The sequence below is a fragment of the Aspergillus melleus genome (assembly GCF_016097325.1).
Source record: "Aspergillus melleus strain CBS 546.65 chromosome Unknown contig3, whole genome shotgun sequence".
In the NCBI taxonomy this organism is placed as follows: Eukaryota; Fungi; Ascomycota; class Eurotiomycetes; order Eurotiales; family Aspergillaceae; genus Aspergillus; species Aspergillus melleus.
Window position 1 is genome coordinate 5156414 of NW_025763372.1, and position 23764 is coordinate 5180177.

Sequence of the window (23764 nt, forward strand, 5' to 3'; positions counted from 1 at the left end):
ACGGATCACCGCAGAAAGAAGTCCAGTACTATTCAATAGAAACAGAACAACTGCCGCAGCTAACGTTGGAGCGAACACGGCTTGTGACCGTTATAGATGCAGTTGTTGCATTTCTGTCCCAGTCCCTCAGAGATACACGCCGCAAACGTCACGGAATCAGACGAATTGCGACACAATTCACATTTCTGTTCATCAGAAGGCTGCTGTCCAGCGCGGGTGATCAAAAAGGCCTCTCGCATCTGCGCACGTTTTACCAACTGATCCAGGCTTGCGAAGCCGCACCAAAATACAGAACGCAAGACCGGCGCGTTTACCCAGCGGCACTCGCGGGACGACAGAGGCTGGCGTTTTGTCCATGGGGGGAGACCAGGGATCGCGACGGGATTGCGCCGCGTGGCCCGGCGAAACCAGGCTGCGGGAGGCAGTTCGACGAAATGGATCGAAGCCCACTTTTTGTGCGTCGCGACCGATAGAACCGGTCTGTCCCAAGCCTTTCTGGGAGTGCCCGGAAGAGCGGGAGGAGGTCCTGCGATGATCGCCCGTGGAATTGCGGGGCAGAGCGAGATGTTGCTCAGACGAAAACGACGACCCCGGGTCCGCACGAAGCGGACGGGGGCGGCGACCCAGGGGGCGGGGGGCACGATGGCGGAGGGTGCGGCGGGGGCGGCAGCAGCAGTGGCGGCGGGGGCGGCGGGGCCGGCGGCAGAAGGAACATTCTCCTCCGCGGAGGAGGTCTAAGCCAGGTCAGCCAAGAATCCCGCGAAAAGGAGGAAGCAAGCGAAAGGATCGGACGTTCAGAGCAGCCAAAGACCATCGCGTGTTATAGGAGGGTAGAGCCGGACGCTGCCTAGCAGTCAAAGGTTAAACTTCTATATAACTCCCTCGCGAAATCGCGAGACGCCGGCCACCTCTTCGCGAAGGTTGAATCAGACTGATGCACAGGAGATCGCGGAAAACAGTCGCAAAATCATAGACAATACCTTTTTCCTATCGCGAGGCCGCACATTTTTTCCCACCGGGTTTTTGGCGTTCGCGGGAGGTTTTTTAAGGGTTGCTGGCAGAGAGAAAGCTACGAAGCCTACAATTGCGAACTGGGGGTTCGCGAGCTGGCCTTGAGGGACCAAGGCCTTTGAAAGGGGGGGGCAGTTGTAAGACCCTCGCGATATATATCTAGCTACAAGACCATTCGCGGATGACTCAGCTGCGGGCTGAGTCATCGCACACATAGAACCCATCCTCGCGGAAGAACCACGTTGGCTTCTTCAGCGTTAATCTACCATATTGACCTTATTCTTGAAATGATACCTCGCGACACCTGTTTCTTAGTCATTATTACCTTTCACACCTATCGCAAACCCCTTAGAGACCCAAGGTCCTTATACATAGGGGTCTTAGTCCCACTGGTGGGACTAACCTTTGGTCCCAATGCACTCCCATATAGTCCCGTGGGACTAGTCCCATGGGACCGGTCCCGTGGGAGTTGAAGAGGTCTAGTCTCGGGGACTTTCTTCAAAGCGTAGAGGTCCCGACGATGCAGCCGGTCTTCACTGACCAAGTGGAGCTTTCAATCCCATCGCCTTAGAAATGTGTTTCCAAGTATGGCAGATCTCAATGCATGTACGCCATGCTAACTAATGAGTCGCTGAAGATACGAGTACGAATGGACAAACCCGAGTATTTAGGGCCAGACACCCAGTGACCAGTATCGGCTGATACCCTATCCATTTCGATTTCAACAAGGAAAAAGCTGAATCTCACTTGCAAATATTCTAGGGATGCGGGCCTATTCATTTTTGCCCCTGTGGCTACTAGTACACGGTGTGGCTACCGCCCGCCCACAATGCAAATGCGTACGTACCTTTGCCCAGTGTTGAGCAGCATGAAGTGCAAGCGAACAGAAAAATTAGGCTCCCTCAGACCCCTGCTGGCCCTCTGCTTCTGAATGGCCTGCATTGAATGCAACTGTGTCAGGTCGCCTCATCAAGACAATCCCACCCGGTTCCGTCTAGACTTCCGCACAACCCAACATAACCCGGACCCAACCCAGACCCAATCCGGGCTGGGTTGGGTTTTAGATCAAAGATTCTGATCTAGCGTTAGATCCGGATTAAAATTAAATAATCCAATCTGGATTTAAAATCTTAATTTGAATTATAAACATAATATATATGTCAAAGCCCGTAATTATATAAATTATATATTTTTTGTTAATAATATTACATATTTTTTTTATAATTAAATTGACAAAAAACAAAAACGAAACAAATTATAATATATCAAAAAATTAAAAAACAAAATATCATGTATTTTAATTTGTATTTAAAATCTAATTAATAATATTCAAAAATATTATTATCATAATTTTTATGTTTTTGTTTTGAAATTTATATTTGAATGTTGTTTTTAAATAACGATATTTAAATTTTATTTGTTTCATATATTTCATATATTTTATTTAATGTTGTTTTATCATTAATTATAATATTCTATTTTTCAATATCATTAATTAAATTTATTTCAATTTTGTTAGATTTTTTATTCTTTTTTTTATAAATTCTATTTTTTTATAAAAAAAAATTTTTCGAAAAATTTCAATTTTTGTTTTTTTATATTAAATCTTAATGTGGAAAAAAACATCATTAATTTTTTAATTATTTGCAATTTTATTTTTTTTCAATAATAATAATAAATATTTCCAATAATATTAAAAAATCATTTAATTTTTGTATTTGTTACAAAGAAAGAAAATGCATTTTATGCAAAAATAATAATCATTAAAAAATGAATTTAATGTTTTTTTTAAAACGCAAAAAATGCAATAAAAATAATATTTATTAATTAATTAATATATTTTAACAAAAATTTAATTTAAATATATCATTATTAAAATATTAAATTATTTCATTAATTGTTATGTTTAATTGTATTTTATTTTTATTTAATATTTTATCAAATTTTGAATTTAGTCAAATTATTGAATGAAATCTGTTTAAAGGTTGATTAAAAATTAAAAATTGTTTTTAATATAGAATAAGAATTTATTAAAAAAATTTGCAATAGATATTATATCATTTATGATTTCAAGTCTTTATAAAAAAAATTTGAATTTGTTTATTAATATCAACATTGTATTAATTATATAAATATATTTTTGAATATAATTAATTTAAAAATAATACTTATTTAATTTCATTTAATTAATTTTTAATATATAAAATATTTATTATTCTTATTAAAACATGTTTTCATGATCTCATCATAATTGTTTTATTGATTGCTCAAAATGTTTAAAGAATTTATTACAAATTTTAAATACATAATGCATTATAATGTTTTGAATTTTTAATAATTAAATTGTATAATCAAAAAATGATTTAATAATATCAAAAAAATAATTAATCTAATATTCTTTTTTATTTTAAAATAATATTTCTTTGCAATTATATTTTGCACAAAATGATGCAAAGATATTACATAAATATTTTGTTTAATAAAATATTAAAAAAATTGAATTTCACTAAATTTTTATATTTTAAATAAATATTAATTTCATGTTTAATATTTAAAGATTATAAAATGTTTTTTGATGTTAAAAATTTGTGTTTATATAAATTGTGAAATAATAAATCTTATTTAAAATATAATATATTTCTTATTTTTGATACTATACGTTTGTTTAAATTAATCTTGATTGTTTTTTTGTTTATTTTGTTAATTGTTATAACAAAATTATTAAATAAAATTATTTTAATATGATCAAGAAGTTGATTGAGATATAATTGAATAATATAAACAAAATATAAAATTTGAATAATAATAATATTATTTAATAAAATTTATTAAAGAAAATTTATCAAAATTTTATTATTAAATATATTATCTATTATTAATTTAAATATTTATAATTCAAAATTATATTTCATAAACATTTAGAAAATAACATTATTTAAATTTATATTAATATATGTTTTGTACAAAAACTTAAATTTAAATAAAATTTTGTGATAGATCCAATTAATATCAATAAAATAATTTATAATTGTTATAAAGATTTGCAAAAATAGAGATATCTAATAATTTAATACGATTGATATTTTTGAATTAACAAATAATGTTTAAAAAATATGTTTTTGTCAATTTTAAATAAGATTTTCTAATTGATAACAGATTATATCAATAAAAAAATTATTGATAATAATAAAATACAATAAATCTAAATAATAAATTATTAAAATGTTAGATATTTGATAAAATAAAATAAAAGTCGATTAAATACAAAAAACTATAAAATATTTTTTTTTAAATTTTTTACAAAAAAAATATATCAACAAACAATTTTTTTGATATTAATATATAAAATAAATTAACAAAATAAATATAATTAAAAATAGATTTTCATAAAAGAATCCGCAAATATAAAAAAACATATATCATTTTTAAAAATTTAATTATTTCTATTCTTTTTTCTCGTTTATTTTTTAAATATATAATTGTTTTTAAATACTTTTATATTATTAATATGTTATAATATTGTATTCTGTTTTTTGTTTTTAAACTAATAATATATAAATGTTTAAAAATAGTTTTACAATGTTGATATATAATCTTTAACACATTATTTACATTATAAATAATTTGATAATAATCATTTCAAATTTTTGTATATTGTGTTAATTTTCAATTAATTTTATTTTTTTTTTCAAAATCAATTTAAAATTATTATTTCATTCAATCATTGTATATCATTTTATTATAAAAAAAAGACCTTTTTTCAATTAAATTCAACGCGTGTAAAAAAAAAAATATTAAAAAAATATTAAAAAAATATTTAATCAAAAAAAATCTTGATCAAAGATATTAAATATGTGTTAATTAATAAATAAAATAATTGAATGATTTGATAATATTAATAATTGAAATTATGTATTTTTTATTATAAAAAAAATGCAAAATCAAAATATTGATTTTGCGATATGATCAATTAGTTTAGTAAATAATTGAAAAAATAAGAAAAAAAATAAATATTTATTAAATAATAATTTTTAAAAATAAATTGATTTTAGAAGTAAGAAATAGATTAAAACAAAAATCATATATTAATTTTAAAAAGATAATATATAAATATAATAAAATTTAATTAATTTATAAGATTTATCCTTTTATAAATCTAATCTAAAAAATCTAAAAAATTTAACAATAATTCAACAATAATCCAAAACATCCAAAAAAATCCAATTCCCATCTCAATTTTTTTTCAGATTTTTAAAAAATTTTAATTTATCTCTAAATCTCGATAAAATCCATATATAAATTATTTGAAATTGTTTATCAACATCAATATTTTAATAATCAACAATAATTAACAATAATCAACAATAGTTAGTAATAATTAGCAATAGAAGAATATAATAAAAAAAAGGATAATTATTTTTAATTAGATGAAATATTATAGACTGAAACAGTTTTTATTTAGTTAAAAATATATAAATGTGAATTTTGAAAAAAATATAATATTTATTTTGTCACGGTGCAGATCTTGATGCCTGAGGCATCTTCTAACTATGGCCCGGAAGACCATATTATCCGTTCCGAGATCTGCATATCTTCCCGCTTGCTTGAAGATCCTGTTGTAGCTCTTCGAGCTATATCTTGTCTATCAGCCTGTATATAACTTGATTCTATAGCAATTCAGAGATACTGTGAGCTATTAGCCTATCTACCTGCCTGTCATCAACTCTATTATCCCCGCCAGCCCGCACCTTGACATTACGTAGCTCTCATTCTTAGAACTAGTGTCCGCCCGAAAATGACAGCTATCCCGAATCCCCCGTCTTTTCCGAACAATCCAGAAGAACTAGCCCAGCATATTGCTGAACATGTTTCGGAATGATATAGCTATTATAAAAAGATTCATTTTTATGCAGTAAATGCCGGCCAGGATTTCAATAAAAAAGAATTATTATTAGTTTTTTAGACTGAACAATTTCAGCAAAAAGAAATGAAGATGACCCATTAGTTGGCTGAAGCCATAAGTGCCCGCAATATGATTTTTAAAAAAAGAGATCAAGCTATAAAAGAACAAAATCAGACTATTCAGATAATTACATCGATAGTTAACATTCTGGCCCAGATCTTTAAATCATTTGTTAAAAAATTTTCAGTTACTTCAATGAAAACGTCTATATCAATCAATCTCGGATCTTTTGTCTCTGCTTATCTTTCCGAACGTCTACCCGATCTCGATAAATTTGAAAGTATCCGATCAGATTTCTGTTGTTTTATTTTCCAGATTAAGAAAAAAATAATTATTAATCGCGACTGTTTCCCGACATCTCAAACCCGCATGATCTATGTTTCTAATCGTCTAAAGGGGCTGTCCTATGCCTAGGTCTTATCGTACATCAAAGACGAAATCTGCCAATTGAATGACTATATTGATATTTTGAAGATACTGAACCGAGTCTATGGTAATCCAAATCGCGTTCATAACATTTAAATTGCTTTCTATAGTCTGCAGCAAAAGAACCAAGAATTTTTTGTTTTTTTTGCTGAATTTCAACGCCTTGTTATGGAGGGAGAAATCGCTGAAGATGATTTTTTTATGTTTTTTGAGAAAGTTATAAATTAAGAATTGAAAGATATGATAATACATCAAAAATTTTTTATTGACAACTATATCGATCTTGCTATTTTTTTACAAAAGCTCGAAAACCGCCGCAAACAATATACTCGAAATCAGTTTTGAAAATCAATTTTTGGTATTCAAAACTTCTCGTGCCGTCTTATCACCGAAAATTTCAGAAGTTTATTTTGGAATATTATTGTTGAAACATCTAAATTCATTTTAGCTATTTTTGATCTCGATGCTATAGATCTCTTTTTCACATGTCGTTCGTTCTCTAGATTCCGTGATTCAATCCGCAGAAAACGGGATGAATGCTTCTGTTGTAGCTTTAGCCAATATCTTATTAGAGACTGTTTCGAGCCCGATAATCACACTTATCAAATCAACTATACTGCCCGTTCTGTCTCGTTCTCTAGGACTGCTTCATCTTCTAAAAGATGGTCACCTGTTTCTGTACCGCACCTTATGTTCCAAAACCCGCCTGTATCTTCTCCAATTTAGGCCCCCCAATCCCGCGCTATGTTCCAGTCCGAACGATTATATTCCCCAGATCCGAGCGAACAGTTAAAAAAAATCAGTCTGGTTTAAGTCGCAGCCAGACGGATCTTTCTGTGTGAGTATATCAAATATCTGAAACTGCTATTAGAGGACTTTCAATCGAAAAAGAATTCTGAAGGACTGACTTATTAATTATTTCTATTATTCTGAATCCCGGACAGGGCGAGATTGCCATTTACGCTATGTTTGACACTGGCTGTTCTATATCCCGTGTTATAAATAAGAGCTGAGCCGAAGCCCACCACCTGACCTTATATCCCTTGAACAAGCCTAAGCCTATAGTGGGTTTTGATGACCGTGAGAACAAAGCTGGCGTTATTATTCACTATACCCGCATGATTCTAAAGATCCATGATCACGTCAAAAAGAATGTCCCATTTTTAATTATTCAGCTAACACATTTTTCTGTTATTATTGATTTATCATAATTAAAGATTCATAATCCTCGCATGAGCTTTGCAAAATATATTTTCCAATTTTCTAGTCTATATTGTCAGAAACATTGCAATATTTCAGCTCGATCTGTTAAAATCCGAATCTTGCATGATGTCTTTGCCCGAGTCAGATTCATAAATCTAAAGACTTCCGAATTTTTAAGAGATCGAGACTTTCAAATAGTCTCATTAACTGCCTGCGCTGCGTACGCCCGCAGAGGAGATAAAGTCTATGTTTTAACAGTTGAACAAATTGATGAAGCAGTTCAGATTATTTTTAAACTATCTGAATCTGAGTTCTTAGATGAATTTAAAGACTTTGCAGATATCTTTTTTTCAAAAAAAACGAAAAAACTTCTCCCACATCGAGATTACGACCATACGATTATCTTTGAATCAAAAAAAAAGACCCCCGTTTGGGTCACTCTACGGTATGTCTCGAAAGGAATTCTCAGTGCTCTGAGAATGACTGTTAAAAAATCTAAAAAAAAAATTTATTCATTCAAGTTCTTCACCTGCTGCATCTTCAGTCCTATTTATAAAAAAACCAGACAGAGGCCTGCGCTTCTGTGTCAACTATCGAGTTCTAAATGCAATTATTATCAAAGATCGATATTCGCTATCTCTTGTAAAAGAGATCCTGAATAATCTCAAAGGCATGCGTTACTTTATTAAGATCGATATTATTAGCGCGTTTAACAATTTCCGTGTTAAAAATGGACAAGAATGGTTGACTGTCTTTCGAACCCATTTAAATCTATATAAATCTCTAATGATGCCCTTTGAACTGATAGAGGCCTCTGGAACATTCCAGCAATATATAAACGATATCTTGCGAGACTACCTTGATATTTTCTGTACTGCTTATTTGAACAATATTCTGATCTATAGCCGCACCCACTTCAAACATATGAAGCATGTTCGTCTAGTTCTTCAGAAGTTATGAGACGCTGACTTGTATGCAAAGCTCTCTAAATGCGAGTTTGCAATTCTCGAAACTAAGTTTTTAAGCCTGATTATCGATTGGAAAGACATCCAAATGGATTTCGCAAAAGTTGACACAGTTGTTAATTGATTCATTTTTACTTGTGTAACAGATGTACAAGCGTTTCTGAGATTTAACAATTTTTATTGTCGGTTTATTAAAGATTTTTCAAAACTTATTGCCCCGTTTGTTGTCCTGATTCGAAAAAATGTCTCGTGGAAATGAACATCTATCTGTCAAAAAACTTTAAATGATCTAAAGAAAGCTTTCATTGATGTCTCGATCTTGCAATCATTTGACTGAATCTGTGACATTATTTTGAAAACTGATGTCTTTGACTACATGTCTGCTGGAGTTTTATCTCAATACGGAGATGACGGAATATTACATCTTATTGTATTTTTTTCAAAGAAACATTTTTCAGCTGAATGCAATTATGAGATTTATGACAAAGAATTACTCGCTATTATTCGATGTTTTAAAGAATGGCACTTCAAGCTCGAAAGAGCTTCTTCATTCATTCAAGTTATCTTTGATTATTGCAATCTAGAATATTTTATGTCGATAAAGCTCTTGAACCACCGTCAAGCCCGTTGATCCGAATTTTTGTTTCGTTTTAATTTTAAAATTGTTTATTGATCTGAAAAATACGAAATAAAATCTGATAATCTAACCAGAAGGTCAAAAGATTTTTTCAAGGAGAGAGATGAGCGTCTGTTATATCAAAGCTAAATTGTTCTAAAACGTGAAAATCTTGATCTGTCTAATCTGGTTGAACGAACCAGCCCGCCCGAATCAACCAGCTCGCCTAAATCAACCAACCAGTCTGAATCAACTAGTTCGTTTGAATTAACAAGCTCGTCTGAACCAGTTAATTCACCTAAGAATCTCGAAATCTCGTATATAGATGAGATTTCTGATCGATTAGTCTCTATTATTAGAGCCCGAACTCGAAAAATTGTTATTTTTGAAAATAAACAAAGTCTGCAACTATCTTCTGAAATACAATTTCGCCTACATGAAATCTATAAAAAAGATAAAGAGATCCGAGATATTCTAAAGACCTTAACTACAAATAAAGATTATTATTTAAGAATCACTTTGACCGTCTGCGAGCGAAGAAGCAGTTTTTTATTCTACAAGAATCGTTTATGGATCTCTGACGATGACCAGCTAAAAACAGATCTAATTTGTCTGATTTATAACAAATTTGTGTTCGAACATCCAGAAAGAGCTCGAATGTACGAACTTTTGTTTCAAGATTATTACTGACTTAACATGTATAAATATATGGTTCAGTGGACAATAAATTGTCACATCTGCCGTTGCATAATCTTGTTTCGTGAAACGAAACAAGATATCTTGAAGTCTCTACCTGTATCTAAACACGTCTAGAAAGATATTTTTATGGATTTTATCATGCATTTGTCTGAGAACGAGAGCTACAACGCGATCTTAGTTATTGTGGATTGCTTAACTAAGATGAAACATCTGATTTCATGCAATTTAATTGCCAATGCCCCAGCTGTAGCCGCGATGTACGTGCAGCATGTATGGAAGTTACATGGGTTATTTCAGTCGATCCTGTTCGATAAAGATCTTCAATTTATTGTTCAATTCTGGAAATATTTGATCAAACGTTTGAATATCATCAACAAGTTATCAATTGTCTATCATTCTGAGATTGATGGTCAGACTGAGCATGTGAATGTCATGTTAGAACAATATTTGCGAGCTTATGTGAATTATCTGCAAGATGATTGGAGTACCTGACTTTTTTTGACTGAATTTGTCTTAAACACTACGCATTCTGAATCTATCAAGACAACTTTCTTTTTTGCGAATTACGGGTTCCATCCTCGTATGGGATTTGAACCAGTACTTATCGAGAATCATTGTGATCGCAATCGACCCGTTGTTTGAGATGCAGAACAATTTGTTATTCGAATGCAAGCTATTACAGAATTTGCTCGTGCAGAAATGTTATCAGTTCAGATCCGTTATGTTGAACAAGCTGATAAACGATGCCGTTCCGTCCGAAGATTCAAAAAAGATCAGTTAGTATGGCTAGATGCTCGCCATATCAAAACTTTACGACCTAGCAAAAAGCTGGATTGGAATACCTTGAGCCCATATCGTGTTGAAAAAGTTATTAATTTGCACACTTATTGTCTGGAACTCCCGCTCAGCATGAAAATACACCCTGTATTTAATGTTAATCTATTTATTTCTGTCTGTCCAAAATCTCTGCCTGGCCAACACCATCCTCCACCACCGCATGTGGAAGTCAATGAACTGGAGAAATGGGAAGTCGAAGATATCTTTGATTCGTTTTGGGACCGCTGCGGCCGCGACTGCCGCCTGATCTATGTTGTCAAATGGATCGAATACATGGATCTTACTGCTGAACCTGTTGAATATCTTGAATATGCAAAACAAATCGTTCAGAACTATTACCGCCGATATTCTGATAAGTCTGGTCTCTTTCAGCCTCACGGAGCTCGGCCATAGAAGGGGGGCGTACTGTCACGGTGCAGATCTTGATGCCTGAAACATCTTCTAACTATGGCCCGGAAAACCATATTATCCGTTCCGAGATCTGCATATTTTCCCGCTTGCTTGAAGATCCTGTTGTAGCTCTTCGAGCTACGTCTTGTCTATCAGCCTGTATATAGCTTGACCCTGTAGCAATTCAGAGATACTGTGAGCTATTAGCCTACCTGCCTGCCTGCCATCAGCTCTATCACCCCCGCCAGCCCGCACCTTGACATATTTAATAGAATATATACAAAATTCTTGAGATATAATATATATTTTTATAATTGTTAATTAAAATATTAAGTTTCAATGTTAAACTTTTTTAATTTTTTAATTATAATTTTTTAATTCATAATTAATTATAAATTTGATTTAATTTAAAAGAATATAAAGTCATTTTTTAAATTTTTAAAAGATTTATATTACAAACATATAGCGATAGTTGATATAATCTAAATAGATATAAAAAACAATATTATATTTTGATGATTGAATCTAGGTTAAAAAAGTTTAATCCGGATCCAAATTGGATTGGGTTTTGGGTCGAGATCTTCGACCCAAGTTGGGTTATGCGGAAGTCTAGTTCCGTCTGCTACAAATATCAGCCAAATTACGACGAGTCTGCCTGTGAAAAGTTGATCAGAGAATGGTCCGACTCACGCTACCACTCTTCCAATCCTGTTACGGTTTCGGATCCATTTTGGTCCAATAATACTTGTACTCCAATCTACGCGAACGGCACTAGTGTCTCTGGCGATGCGCATACTGGCGATCAGGGCTGTTCATTGGGATACCTCTCTCCTTATGTTGCGAATGCAACGATGGCACAGCACGTGCAAGCCACTTTGAGATTTGCGAACAAGCATAATATCAGGCTCACTATTAAAAATACTGGACACAACCCCGAGAAGAGGTAGGTGTTAATTTACACTACATTTATGGTAATTATCTAACTATTGCGTAGCTCGGGGTATGGAAGTCTATCGTACGTGATTTCCTCTGACGGAAGAATCCAAAATGGATGGCTGACCAAACTAGTATTTGGACACACCACATGAAACACATCGAAATTCATCGGTACTTCACTCCCACTAAATGCCGTTCAGCTGAGAGCCCTTTCGGGGCAGCAATTGTTGGCGCCGGTGTTCAAGATGGCGAGATCCTCCAGTACCTGGCGAAGAGAAACCTGACAACAGTCGTTGGATCGAACATGGTATGCACAAAGCTATTGTTGATCACAAATTTCTATTAAACTAAACGTGTACTAGGACGTCGGCGTTACCGGATGGGCAACTGGCGGCGGCCACGGTATTCTAACCGGAGTCTACGGCATGGGTGCCGATAACATCATCGAGGCGAACATCGTCACTTCACAGCGCGATATCGTTACTGCCAATGAATGCCAGAACAGTGATATATTCTGGGCCATCCGAGGTGGTGTGGTAGCTTTGGTGTCATTCTGAGCCTTACAGTCAAGGTCTACCCTGTGCCATCCCTGTCAACAGCCACAGTGAGTATGAGTGCTCGAAACGGGACATCGTCTACGACATGGTGGAGGATTATTGCTAGCATCCACAGAGAGATGGTTAAGCTTCAGGATGCTGGTGTAATGGGGTATTACACTGCCAGCGGTTACAGTTTCCAATATACCATGTTCCAGTTAAACACGACAGACACGGGCTCAATCGACCGACTAATCGCGCCACTGAAGATTCACTTCGACACGTATAATGCCACTGTGGAGTCCTCCTTCTTATCCTCCTGGATGCCTGCTTGGTATTCAATCGAGAAACTCTACCCAGCCGGTGGGGATGCTGGTACAACTCGTGGAGTCAGGGCGACTCGCCTCCTATCTCGGAGGGCGGTTGAAGATACTGAAATGTTTGCAAAGACGCTTGAAATTATTGGAACTCGAGATAAAGGCTACCCTGTAGGTGCCTCTGCGCTTGTTGCTTACGAAGATGGTACTAACTAACAATCGCGTTTAATAGGACGGCGTCTCCAGTCCTTCCCTCTCCGGGACTACGACTATCAGTCATAGAGAAGTTGATAGCGCACTAAACCCGGCATGGCGAAAGGCCTTTGTTCACATGATCAGTAGTGTGTCGTGGACCGACGGACTCCCTAATTCAGCTGCTGAGACAGCCATTATCACCATGACGAATGGGACCGGGTATGCCATGAGACAGCTGGCCCCAGATTCTGGCGTATACTACATTGAGGTATGCTTCACTTCCACTTGACAGCTTTTCCGGATATCTACACGGACTATGATGCTGACCCTAGTATCAGGCCAACTCTTAGGAGCCCGGCTGGCAATGGGCATTCTGGGGACCCAATTATCCCCGAATGCTGTCGATCAAGCAAAAGTACGATCCGGACAATCTGCTCTGGTGCCACCACTGCGTGGGTAGTGAGTCATTTGAGCAGATGAAAAATGGATCTCTTTGCCGGATCGTTTGACTATCCCATTGTTGAATATCCAGTCACTCTTTATTCTTCTTGTTTCTTATCTTTTCCGCGGTTCGAGCTATTTATATAAGTGAAGTAAACTTTCTTTTAGATTATAGGTTAGGGCTATCTTGATTTCGTAGTCAACTACTTGGATTATTTTAGTATCGATTTCTAGCTCCAATAATGAATTCATTAAGTTTGATTATAAGATAATTTCTATATTCTTAATTATAATCTGCTCTGAATAAGATGTTGTAAAATTCTCTGCTTAATAGTATATTTAGTTGTAAGACACTCTTCTATGAATTAATTATATACTTTAACTGATTCTTGCCTATAAATATTCCTCCCGCTATATTCTGGATATATATGATTAAGGGCCGCTATTTCTTCTATAGTTTGAAAGAGTGTGCTAATTATTGTCAACTCTGGGATCCTGCCGACTGCCTTCGCTAATAGAAGATTTATTTCTATTTTGCTCTTAGCCTATCCTGCTCTCTTTAAACTAACACCTGTTCACAGTGTAAATTGGGACTATAGGTCTCTGGACGATCCCTCAACGAAAGGACGACGAATATCAGTTGGTCATGCGCGGATAATTCCTGATGTATTCGACTGGTAGTGGAGAGAGTGGTAGACAGTATGGTAGTATCACTCAAATTTGATCACCCAGTTCCCGTTGTATCCTGTTTTATTCTTTATTATATGTGTATACGGTATCTTAGCGATTCTGAGAGGATTATAAGTTGAATGAAAGGTTGCATTATTATCATACCCTAAAACATCAATGGCATGGTGAAGTAATATTTTCTTATGCCAGCTGGAGTCACTTGGCAAAGAGATTTATTAAACACATGGAAGGAGAGTTGTCGGGATTTATTCTTCTGACAGAACAAGCCAGCCGTGACTTACTTCTGGCGACTGACGGATATCACCGATTGCTTGGTGAACACATACTTGCGCCAGGCTGCGCTGCCGTTGTTGTGACCGTCAATGACCGGCGTGTAGGATCAAGGAGGTGTCGCACACTAGATTGAATATCCACATCTATCTACGAAAATCAATCGACTTTTGCTTTAGAAGCATAACACGGTTCACTCCACTGTGTACATGGTACCTACCTGGTGATATCAACAGAGAGAAAGAAAAACATTACTGAGAGGAAATGGATAGTAGACAGAGAGAACCAATAGGTATATAGTTGAACAAAGTGAAATAAGACTAACCCTTGGAGGAATCTGGAGTTGTCTACCGATATTCGTTGGCGATAACCTACGTTACAAATTCCAGAAATTCATTTCATTTACATCACCCAATTACTTAACTTTTCCATCATAGAAAGAGAAACAGTTATTCTTCTACAATCACCGTGAATCCCTCCGATCAAACGCCAGAGGAACATTGCGAGCGATCCTCAAACTCATCGTGAACTCCACACCCTCCGACATCGCCAGCTCGGCGCGTTCTTTGGCCATGGACCAAGTATCCGGCTCCCTAACAGACCGACCACTATTCCCATCACCCCCCTTCCCGTCTTCTTCCTCGCGAGTCAAAAGACGAACCGAATGGTGTTTAAAGAGCACAGCGACGACAGCGCAGAGCTCAGCCAACCCAAACTGCTGCCCCAGACAGCCACGACTGCCATCCGAGAAAGGAAGAAAGGAGCCGGCCAGCGGAGTGAGAAATCTCGATTCGGGCTTTGGTTCATCGCTCTCCTGCCCGCTGACGTCCGCGTGGAGCCATCGATAAGGGTCAAAGTCGCGGTCCTCCGAGCGCCGGGGCCAGTAGCGCGGATGTTGGTGCGTGGCACTCGTGTTGACAAAGGCGACTGTCCCCGGTGGTAATATATGCGACTCGCCAGAGACACGAATGGGAATGCCTGGCGAATGAAGTGGGACGCACTTGGGTAGGACGGGCAGAAGCGGGAAGAGACGCAGGGCTTCGTGGATCACGGCGCCGACGAGACTGTTTATGAGGGCGCGGTGGTGGGTGTCATAGGACCAGCGATCAGGAGGAGTGTCTCCAAGAATGCGATCTAGGTCCGCCTGCATGGCGAGTTGGATTTTGGGGTGGCAGGCTAGCAGGAGGATGATGAAGGTGAGGGTGTTGGCGTTCGCTTCGTGGCCAGCGAACATGAACATGAAGATATTCCCAGTTACCTGAGCGGGGGTCAATTTGGCCTTGACGAAACGATCTGTGAGATGCGTCCAAAGGCATCGTGGACGCCGGCAAGGTTAGGTTAATGGGTCCTTTGTCGGGATGTTTACGGGGATGAGGAGCATCTTACCGAGAAGATTGTCCGCTTGGTTGGAACCCTTGAGGTCGGTCTCGAGCAGCTCGGCCTCTTTGGTTATGCGCAGATCTTGCATGTACCGGTCAAGCTCTTCATAGGCCGTGACAGCTAAGCGATGGTTCCGAGATGGCGACCATCCTGTTGCGCCTATCGGTTAGAATAGGGAAGAGGGTGAAACAATGTAATGATCGGGGAAGCGTTGCATACGAAGGAGCCACCCAGGGCATATGAAGACAGTCGTATAATGGTCCAGCAGGGTTTGCATTGCCTCATTATAGCCAAGGCGATGTCGATCCGGTCGATCCTCTTGGAACTGCAACGCGTCGACCAGGTCAGTCTGCCCTTGATTATCGAAGCATATCTGACTGAGCAAGTTCAGTGACAGTCGCGCCGTCAGTGATCGCAGCCGAAGATAGGCTGACTGCCGGGTCAAAGCCAAGCCCAGTTCCTTACCACCCGCAACTGAGAGGGTGAACACATTGCGAATCGTTGTGTGTGTGAAGAACGGAGCGGAGATGCGACGGTAGAGACGCCACTCCGGTCCGTCGGTACCAGAGATGGTCGGGCCGAAGAGATTCAGAACGCTTAGCAAATGGGCGGGCTTGCCAAAACGCTGGTCATGGAGGAGCTGCGAGGAGGCATCTGCGTCACAGGTGTAGAGAATTATACCCCCTGGGGAGACTGCTAGGAAAGTGTCGGCCCCGACTCGAGCGAAGGGCTCGTAGCCATTGTGCCAGGCCCTATCGAACTGCAGCAAAGGAAGCCAATGCTGCGTCCAGGACAAAGGGAGAAGCCGGAGGACGGGGAGCAAGACGGGCTGGGACAGAAGCCACGCCCCTCCGAGAAAGGAACAGGGAACAAGCACGTATGGAAGACCTGTGGACCGGGCCAGAGCGACGTGAGAGACCAAGCTTAGCAAAGACCATATCCCGAAAGCGATCGTTGGAACCACCAGGCCCAGGAACAAGGACAACATGGGGGGCCAATTGTGTAGGGTGGCACTGTAGCAGACGGCAGGGTAAGATGTGGCCATCGCAAGTATTATCTATTTTCGCTTAGATCAGGCGCTCGCGCCTTCGCATGCATGTCAGACCCACAGTGCCCGTGCAGTCCATGCTACTCTGTATGTATCCTCTTGAAGACGGACGCAAATGCGAGTCAATAATACGGGGGCCGAAGTAAGAGCCACATGCATCTTCACGGAGTAATCACTGAATGAGGAAAGGATTTTCTCTCTTAGCACAGATAGGTATGGACTCTTCAGTACTACCCTGCCGAATGTCAACCACGCTCGCCGCATCTTACTTGCTGTAGTCATTCACTGCTTAGAGGGGGCTGAAAAGAACACTGGAATTGACCCTGCGTCTCAATGCATATAGACGGTACAAGGTCTCCTTTCATGACGACGATCTCTGACAGTCAGAACCCAGCATGAGTACCGTGCAGGAGCCTTCTGGGCCTTCGCTGGTGACATCGTCGCTACTGGCCGTCGCCATCGTCTTCCCCATTATAGGCACGATTGCGGTGGCAGCGCGACTCTACGGCAACCTCGCCAAGCATCGAAAGCTGTTCGCAGATGACTACATCGCCGTGCTTGCCCAGCTGGCGGCATGGGGTATTTCCATCGACATGTACGTTGCCGCTGCGCTGGGTGGCGTCGACAACGCCAGCACCGACGTCCTCTCTGCGACCACAATCTTCTTAAGGGCACTCTGGATTGAGGGATTACCCCTCATCACCAGCTTGGTGCTGGTCAAGACGTCCTTGTTGCTGTTTTACCGCCGAATATTCGTCACTCCGGCTTTCAGACTGGCCGTCTGGATCTACATCGGCATCCTAATCGCATGGGGTATCGCGATCTTCGTGGTATATCATCATTCTCGCCAGTGTTCAGAGAGAGGAATTAGGACTTACTTGAACCTGTTAACCTAGGCCCAAGTACTGACCGCTGACCCGATCACTGCGGCGTGGAATCCAATGGCATCGAATCCCCTGCGGTATGACTACAACACGTACTCTATTGCCTTCGCGGCTATGAGCATGACCTTTGACGTTATCGTGCTGTGTTTTCCGATTCCCGTAATCTACAAACTGCAAATGTCGACAGTGCAGAAGTTCCAAGTCCTCGGCATTTTCTGGCTTGGTATCTTGTGTGTCCCTCTTGAAGCCCGTTCGAGAAACAGATGCTAATGGTGATCCCTTTCATTTCAGTTGCTGCGTTTCATCCGCCATCCGCTTCTACTACATCTATAGCGATATCCGGAAATCGGTCGCTAATATGGGTGCCGACCGCTATACCTCCAGCGCGACGGCCACGACCTGGGCCATTGTCGAGCCCAACATGAGCATCGTGGCCGCATGCCTCCCGACGTACGGTAATCTTTTTGGTATAGCCCCGGCCGTGCGCTCTGCTTTCCGCAGCCTCTGTACTTTTATGTCTTCGCGCGGTGGCGGCAGCGGCAGCGGGGGCAGGTATAGCAGCCGTGGTGGCTCGTCCTTAGGGTCTCCGTGGTCGCCGGGGAAGGGAAGCTCGGTGGTCATACGGAGTTCGGCCACGGGGGAGTCATATTCTCCTAGGCGGGCCTCTAGCCGAAATAACTGGCGGCTGCTGGGGAAGGGTGACGACGCGGACGTAGAGCTGGGGGAGCGTGTCAGTTCGGATCACATCCCTTTGGCTTCGGATCCCCAACGCATGAATATCTCGGTTACTCGGAGCCTTTCGCAGTGGGAGTCCCCTGTTCAGACGGAATCACGGCGGGGTGAATGAGCTCGATTGGCTGGTCAGTTAATTGGGTGCTTTTTGTAATGTGTATTAGCAGATGGGCCTCGGACTTGGGAAATCTACAAAATTTGCCGGTATACAAATAATGACAGTTGCTGTGCTCCGTATGTACAGACAGACTTCATCCATGTGCATAAGATGATCTTTTTGATAAAGCATATCAATCAATCAATTGTTCCAGAGACGTGGACTCGCTAGAGTGGCATCCTGCACCCCTCCCCTAAGCACCACACATCCACGAACCACGATTCAAGAAACAACCAACAAGAAAAGACAAAGGCAGGAAGCCTTACAATCAAACAAACCTACAGACTCTCCACCTCCTTATCCTGCAACACAGCCACGGTCCTCTTCACCGAATCCCTGGCCATCATGGCGTCCTGCCAGCGCGAGAAATGCGGAAACTCCGCCGGATTCCAGGCATGTTCACCCGTGCGGCCGGCCATGAAGAACGGGACCTGTAGGTTCCACATAACAAACGCGAGATCGGCATAGGTGCACTTATCGCCGACGAGCCAGTCTCGGTGAGCGAGGACCCCGTCCAGCATGCCTGCAATACGCTTGACTTCGTTGCCGTAGCGGATCTTGGGGCTCTCAAGGTCGTCGCCGTAGAACTTCTCATGGAAGAGATTGAACCTACATTTGATGATCAATGCGATTAACTTTAGACAAGAAGGGATTGGAGAGTACGGAGTAGATCGGGTTGTGGGGGTGTTGTGTTGCTTAGTGGGGACGAGCAGAAGGATGAGACTTAGATATAGCTTACCAAGCAGACTGCCCGAAGTAGGGACCTTGGCCCGAGGCTTGGAAGAAGGACCATTGGAGGAGGTGGAGCCTCTCCGGCGCAGTGCCGTAGGAGATCTTGTGGTCTCGGTCGTATGTCTCCACGAGATACTTGTTTGGGCGTTAGCTTGGGTTGTGGAGGAGTAGCAGGCGACGATGCATGAGGTAGATGTATAATGCACAGTACAAGACAGGGAGTAGACACGTACCTGCACTATCGCGCCAGATTCCCACAAAGTGACATCCTGGTTAGGGTCGTATATTGCTAATCCCATGCATGTCAGCGAGAAGCCAAGACGGGGCTAGGAGACGGAGGCCGACCAGGGACTTTGCCATTAGGATTAATATCCGTGAAAGGTTTCTGTCTGAGACCTTCCAGCTCGACAAACTCCGTCTTGTAAGGGAGCCCGAGCTCCTCTAGGATGACCAGAACCTTTGAGGGATTGGGGACCTGGTCTAGTAGGACATTGAATCAGTTTTTGGCCCTAATGCGAGAATGAACGAAGGCGACTCACTTCTCCAGTAGAGTTTAATTGGCTGCAGAGACATGGCGTTCGGTTAGGGGCTGTTGATTGCGTGGGAGACTGGGCAGTAGACTCGGTTCTGGTGGAATCGGACCTGTCGACTTAATATAGCGACTTGACGTGGGGGGTAAAATCAACCCTGGTTCCTGGCTGCCCCCTCATCGCGTTCTATGTTTGCATAGTATATGATGATGCATAATACGAAGAAACCAGGGTGTCTGTATCGTTGCGAAACAGCGGCTGGCTATTCTGGCTAACAGGCCTTAGGGCTTACGACCAACAGTCGAGCTCTTTGTGCCCGTGAGGCTAGCAGGTCAAGGAGGATTAGAATCCATGCCCTCAATATAGATCCAGATTCCAGCGTTACATCGTCCCAGTACGTGGGTCACATGGATCGTGTACCGCAGCTTGTTGATCCTTGTCGATAGCGGGATGAACCGCACTAATTGAATTAATAATAGAGAGGAGGAAGTTGGCTCGATGGATCACATCCGAATATACGAGAGCCCGTCCATACAGGAGGCTTGATTGCGAGAAAGATCCAATACGCTAATGATACCCTTGATAACATTTGTATATCGTGTAATGTAATGTATGTACAGTACCTTACCTAGGTATGTACCCATTGTATTTGTCTGACTACCACTCTAAACCTGCCTACTCGCAATATCTCGCGCTACATAGATCTGACCGAACAAATCCGTCACGTCAATGAACGCCTTGATGCGCCGGGCCGTCGGCCTGTCAACCTCCGTAGAAAGGCGAGCGAAATACAGCTGCATGCATTCCTGCTCGCCCGCCGCAATGTCCAGGAGAGTCTGCCTGCGAGAGTCTCCGTCGCCTGAGACGTCTTCTTTGAACTCATTGAAATCTAAACTATTCAGGTTTCCCTCGTCGGCATCGCGCCGACTGGACCCGTAGTCGTTGTACTGCCGACAGAGCGTAGCAAGATGCAAGGCCATGGCTCGGGAAAAATAGCGCGCCTTCGCGGTTCCAAAGCAGTACGGCCGATTCCGGCTAGCCAGGCAGGAGAAAAAAGCAAAAGAATAGGGGCAGCTGGTATCGTTGGCGCCCGTCGTGCGAACCCAGTCAAAGTACGCCGGACGCAAGGTGATCCCGTTTCTAAGGTCCTGGTTGTCGCGATTATGTGCGATATGCGCCAGCAGGAATTTATGCAGCTCTCTGGCAACTTCTTGCTGTGCGAAGCTCGGAGTCCGTGTCACACAGGGGTGTTGTCGCACATGTTGGATATACTTGCGAATGACGTCCGCGGGCTCTTTTGGAGATGGAGTGGGGGACTCGTTTCCAGAGTCTGATGGCACTGGCGTTGGTTGCAAGGTGTTATTTTCGCCCTGAATGATTCCGCTCTCCGCTTTCATTGGCAGGTCAAAGCACTCGGACTTGAGCGTTGTGGTGAGCCGGGATAGTTGGGCTACCGTCAACCGCGCGACATCTGTCTCCATGTATTCGTCGGCTTGATAGTTCAACATAGAGATAACCATCATGTCCCACATTGTCTTGCCCGAAAGGGGGAACTCCGTGGCGGCATTGACGCAGCACCAAGCGGCTGGGATATAATCGATGTACTTGTCCTCGGTCATGCGCATTTCGTCCCGTGGGAAGATATCCAGACGAACGGTCTTCAGCAGTTGCGAGTACAGCGCTGCTTCCGTGACGGCGAGCAGCAACGTTTTTGCCGGTGTCTGTTGAAAGAGCGGTAGACGCCCGAAGAATTTGGCCATGACTTGTAGCTTCTTGCCATCTGCAGAGAACATGGCGACGACTTCAGCCGGCCACTGTCTTTCATCGGCGGAGGCACTCATGGCCGCTAGGCAGTACGTCTCGCAGAGGATCGGCAGTTTATAGGTAACTTTCTCCACCCAAATGTAGTCCCCCTCTGTCCACTCGCTGTGATGGGCCAGGAGGTAGTCTCGGCCGCGGTGGAATGCTGTCTGAGCCACCTCACGAATGCTGTCGGACCATGGCAGATTCAAGAGGTGGGAAAGAAGGAGGACGCAATATGCAGTTCTCTCCGGAGAGCTCGCCCAGGATCCGTTGACTGACTGACGACTCAAAGTTCGCGAGAGTAACTGGAATAACGCAATAGGTAGGCGCAACGTGACTAGCTCGTGGGACAGGTCGAACAGCTGGCCCTTACTCCAGAGGTCAAGCAGGTGGGTCAAGGCAGTTGCCAAGAGCATCTCACTGTACTCTGAGGCCAGGTTCCATTTATCGAGAAGCTCGTCATCCTCCCAACCCGACAGGATAAAGCCAACGGCTTTTTCAATCTGCGTGGTATAGATACCGGGGTCTGGTGTTTGAAGCAGAGCAATCAGAATGTTAGCGTTGGCGCTGAAGCTCGGATTGCGCTCTAGCTTGTATGTCTGAAAATGGTCCGACGCCTCGAAGTGCTTGACGAGGGCAAAAGGGCTCACTTTGCTGCCCAGAAGGGTTATGGTGAGAAAGGCTCTTGCCGTGTCGTCTGCGTCCGCCACGAAACCTGGCGCAAATCCCAGCAGTCCTTGCTGCGTCTCGAACAGATGCATGAGATATCGATCGATGGTCTCCAATATGGTACTGTTGAAGTCGCCTACCGTGAATCCATTGGAGAGGAGCGTGGAAATTGTCCACGATGTTTCGAAGACAGGGGCGGGGAAAGCGCTCGGCACGCCGCCAGACGAGCCATAACTCCGGATTACATTGCGGAGGTACTGCTCGGCAGCATTGTCCCAGTGAGTGCTGTGAATCAGATATGCTGCCGTTGAGGCCGGCGAGCCCAGCATACCGCCGTATGATGTGCAATGATGTGCCAGCTGGTCGAAATCTACTTTCCCAATCAACCCTTCTAGAGAGTGAAGCAGCGTCGTCTGGTGCTTTCCAGTTACCATCTCAGGCACAAATCGGGCCATCTTGTGTGCATGTAGCTCCATTAGCATGGATTTGCCTGGAAAGTCGATGTCGATGCCTTGTTGTGCCAATTGGGATAGTAGGCTAGGCACAAGAATCTCGAATCCAACATGCACGGTGATGCTAACATCCCATTGCTTCAGTGCATTTGATAGGAAGGCAATTGCCCGGGAGATTCGCCCATCATACACGATAGCCTCTTCTTTCCAAGAACCGTAACGTTCATCTCCGATTGAAGCCTTGTGAGCTAGCAAAGATAGAAGACAAGCTAGTGTATTGAGGATCTCATCAACAGGAGACGAGCATGCGCCCCAGGACCCGTCCTCGCGTTGATGGTGCAGAACGAACGTGAATGATTCTGGAAATGTCCATTGATCTGAGCCAGTGGTATCTGGCTTCGTGACCATGGACAGCCACGCCGTGTCATAAAACGTAATGCTGAAATCCCCAAAACCGGATTCGTCTCCACAGCCCTTAGCAATCTTCTTTACCACCTCACAGGCTCTCTGAATGAGGTTGGGAGCTGCCAAATCTAACTTTCTCCGTTTTTCGGGACTCATAGTATCAAGGGTTTGGTCTGCTTTGTTGAATGTTAGGATAACGGGTCAGGCTCTGATGTTACTGAAATTTGGGCAGATTATCGAATAATATTTGTAGTTCCTCTGCCACCCATGGTGGCTTATTCAAGAAAGCCTCCTTAATAGTAGTCCCCACTATGTTCACTCCGGACGAAAGCCTCGCGACGGAGTTCGCCGTATCCAGGCAGTGTATTCCGCGTTACAAGCCCATACGAAGTATATCCAACATATTCATAACGTGTTAAACTGTTAGCGAGGCTCTATTCTACATTTAGATGAAAGGTCCGTGATTGCACTCAATAA

At 41.6% G+C, this 23764-nt stretch overlaps 7 protein-coding genes across 7 annotated transcripts; 3 read left to right on the forward strand and 4 right to left on the reverse strand.

Moving 5' to 3' along the window:
- Positions 1–59: 59 nt before the first annotated feature.
- Positions 60–814, reverse strand: LDX57_006815 (uncharacterized protein; the record flags this gene model as incomplete). The annotated part of the gene is made up of 2 exons (XM_046088533.1): positions 60–734; positions 812–814. The coding sequence occupies 2 exons, from the start codon at positions 812–814 to the stop codon at positions 60–62; spliced, it is 678 nt and encodes a 225-aa protein (XP_045944503.1).
- Positions 815–11961: 11147 nt separating this feature from the next.
- LDX57_006816 (FAD-binding oxidoreductase) lies at positions 11962–12603 on the forward strand (the record flags this gene model as incomplete). Its single annotated transcript, XM_046088534.1, has 4 exons — positions 11962–12053; positions 12105–12125; positions 12179–12353; positions 12409–12603. 4 exons carry the CDS (start codon positions 11962–11964, stop codon positions 12601–12603), a joined length of 483 nt encoding a protein of 160 aa, XP_045944504.1.
- A 119-nt stretch (positions 12604–12722) lies between these two features.
- LDX57_006817 (uncharacterized protein) lies at positions 12723–13444 on the forward strand (the record flags this gene model as incomplete). Its single annotated transcript, XM_046088535.1, has 3 exons — positions 12723–13070; positions 13132–13362; positions 13433–13444. The coding sequence occupies 3 exons, from the start codon at positions 12723–12725 to the stop codon at positions 13442–13444; spliced, it is 591 nt and encodes a 196-aa protein (XP_045944505.1).
- A 1514-nt stretch (positions 13445–14958) lies between these two features.
- LDX57_006818 (uncharacterized protein) lies at positions 14959–16863 on the reverse strand (the record flags this gene model as incomplete). Its single annotated transcript, XM_046088536.1, has 3 exons — positions 14959–15788; positions 15882–16025; positions 16095–16863. 3 exons carry the CDS (start codon positions 16861–16863, stop codon positions 14959–14961), a joined length of 1743 nt encoding a protein of 580 aa, XP_045944506.1.
- A 455-nt stretch (positions 16864–17318) lies between these two features.
- LDX57_006819 (uncharacterized protein) lies at positions 17319–18654 on the forward strand (the record flags this gene model as incomplete). Its single annotated transcript, XM_046088537.1, has 3 exons — positions 17319–17753; positions 17820–18037; positions 18099–18654. 3 exons carry the CDS (start codon positions 17319–17321, stop codon positions 18652–18654), a joined length of 1209 nt encoding a protein of 402 aa, XP_045944507.1.
- Positions 18655–18974: 320 nt separating this feature from the next.
- Positions 18975–20001, reverse strand: URE2_3 (glutathione S-transferase family protein; the record flags this gene model as incomplete). The annotated part of the gene is made up of 5 exons (XM_046088538.1): positions 18975–19305; positions 19436–19563; positions 19662–19717; positions 19774–19908; positions 19968–20001. The coding sequence occupies 5 exons, from the start codon at positions 19999–20001 to the stop codon at positions 18975–18977; spliced, it is 684 nt and encodes a 227-aa protein (XP_045944508.1).
- Positions 20002–20623: 622 nt separating this feature from the next.
- LDX57_006821 (uncharacterized protein) lies at positions 20624–23443 on the reverse strand (the record flags this gene model as incomplete). Its single annotated transcript, XM_046088539.1, has 1 exon — positions 20624–23443. One exon carries the CDS (start codon positions 23441–23443, stop codon positions 20624–20626), a length of 2820 nt encoding a protein of 939 aa, XP_045944509.1.
- Between the last annotated feature and the right edge of the window lie 321 nt (positions 23444–23764).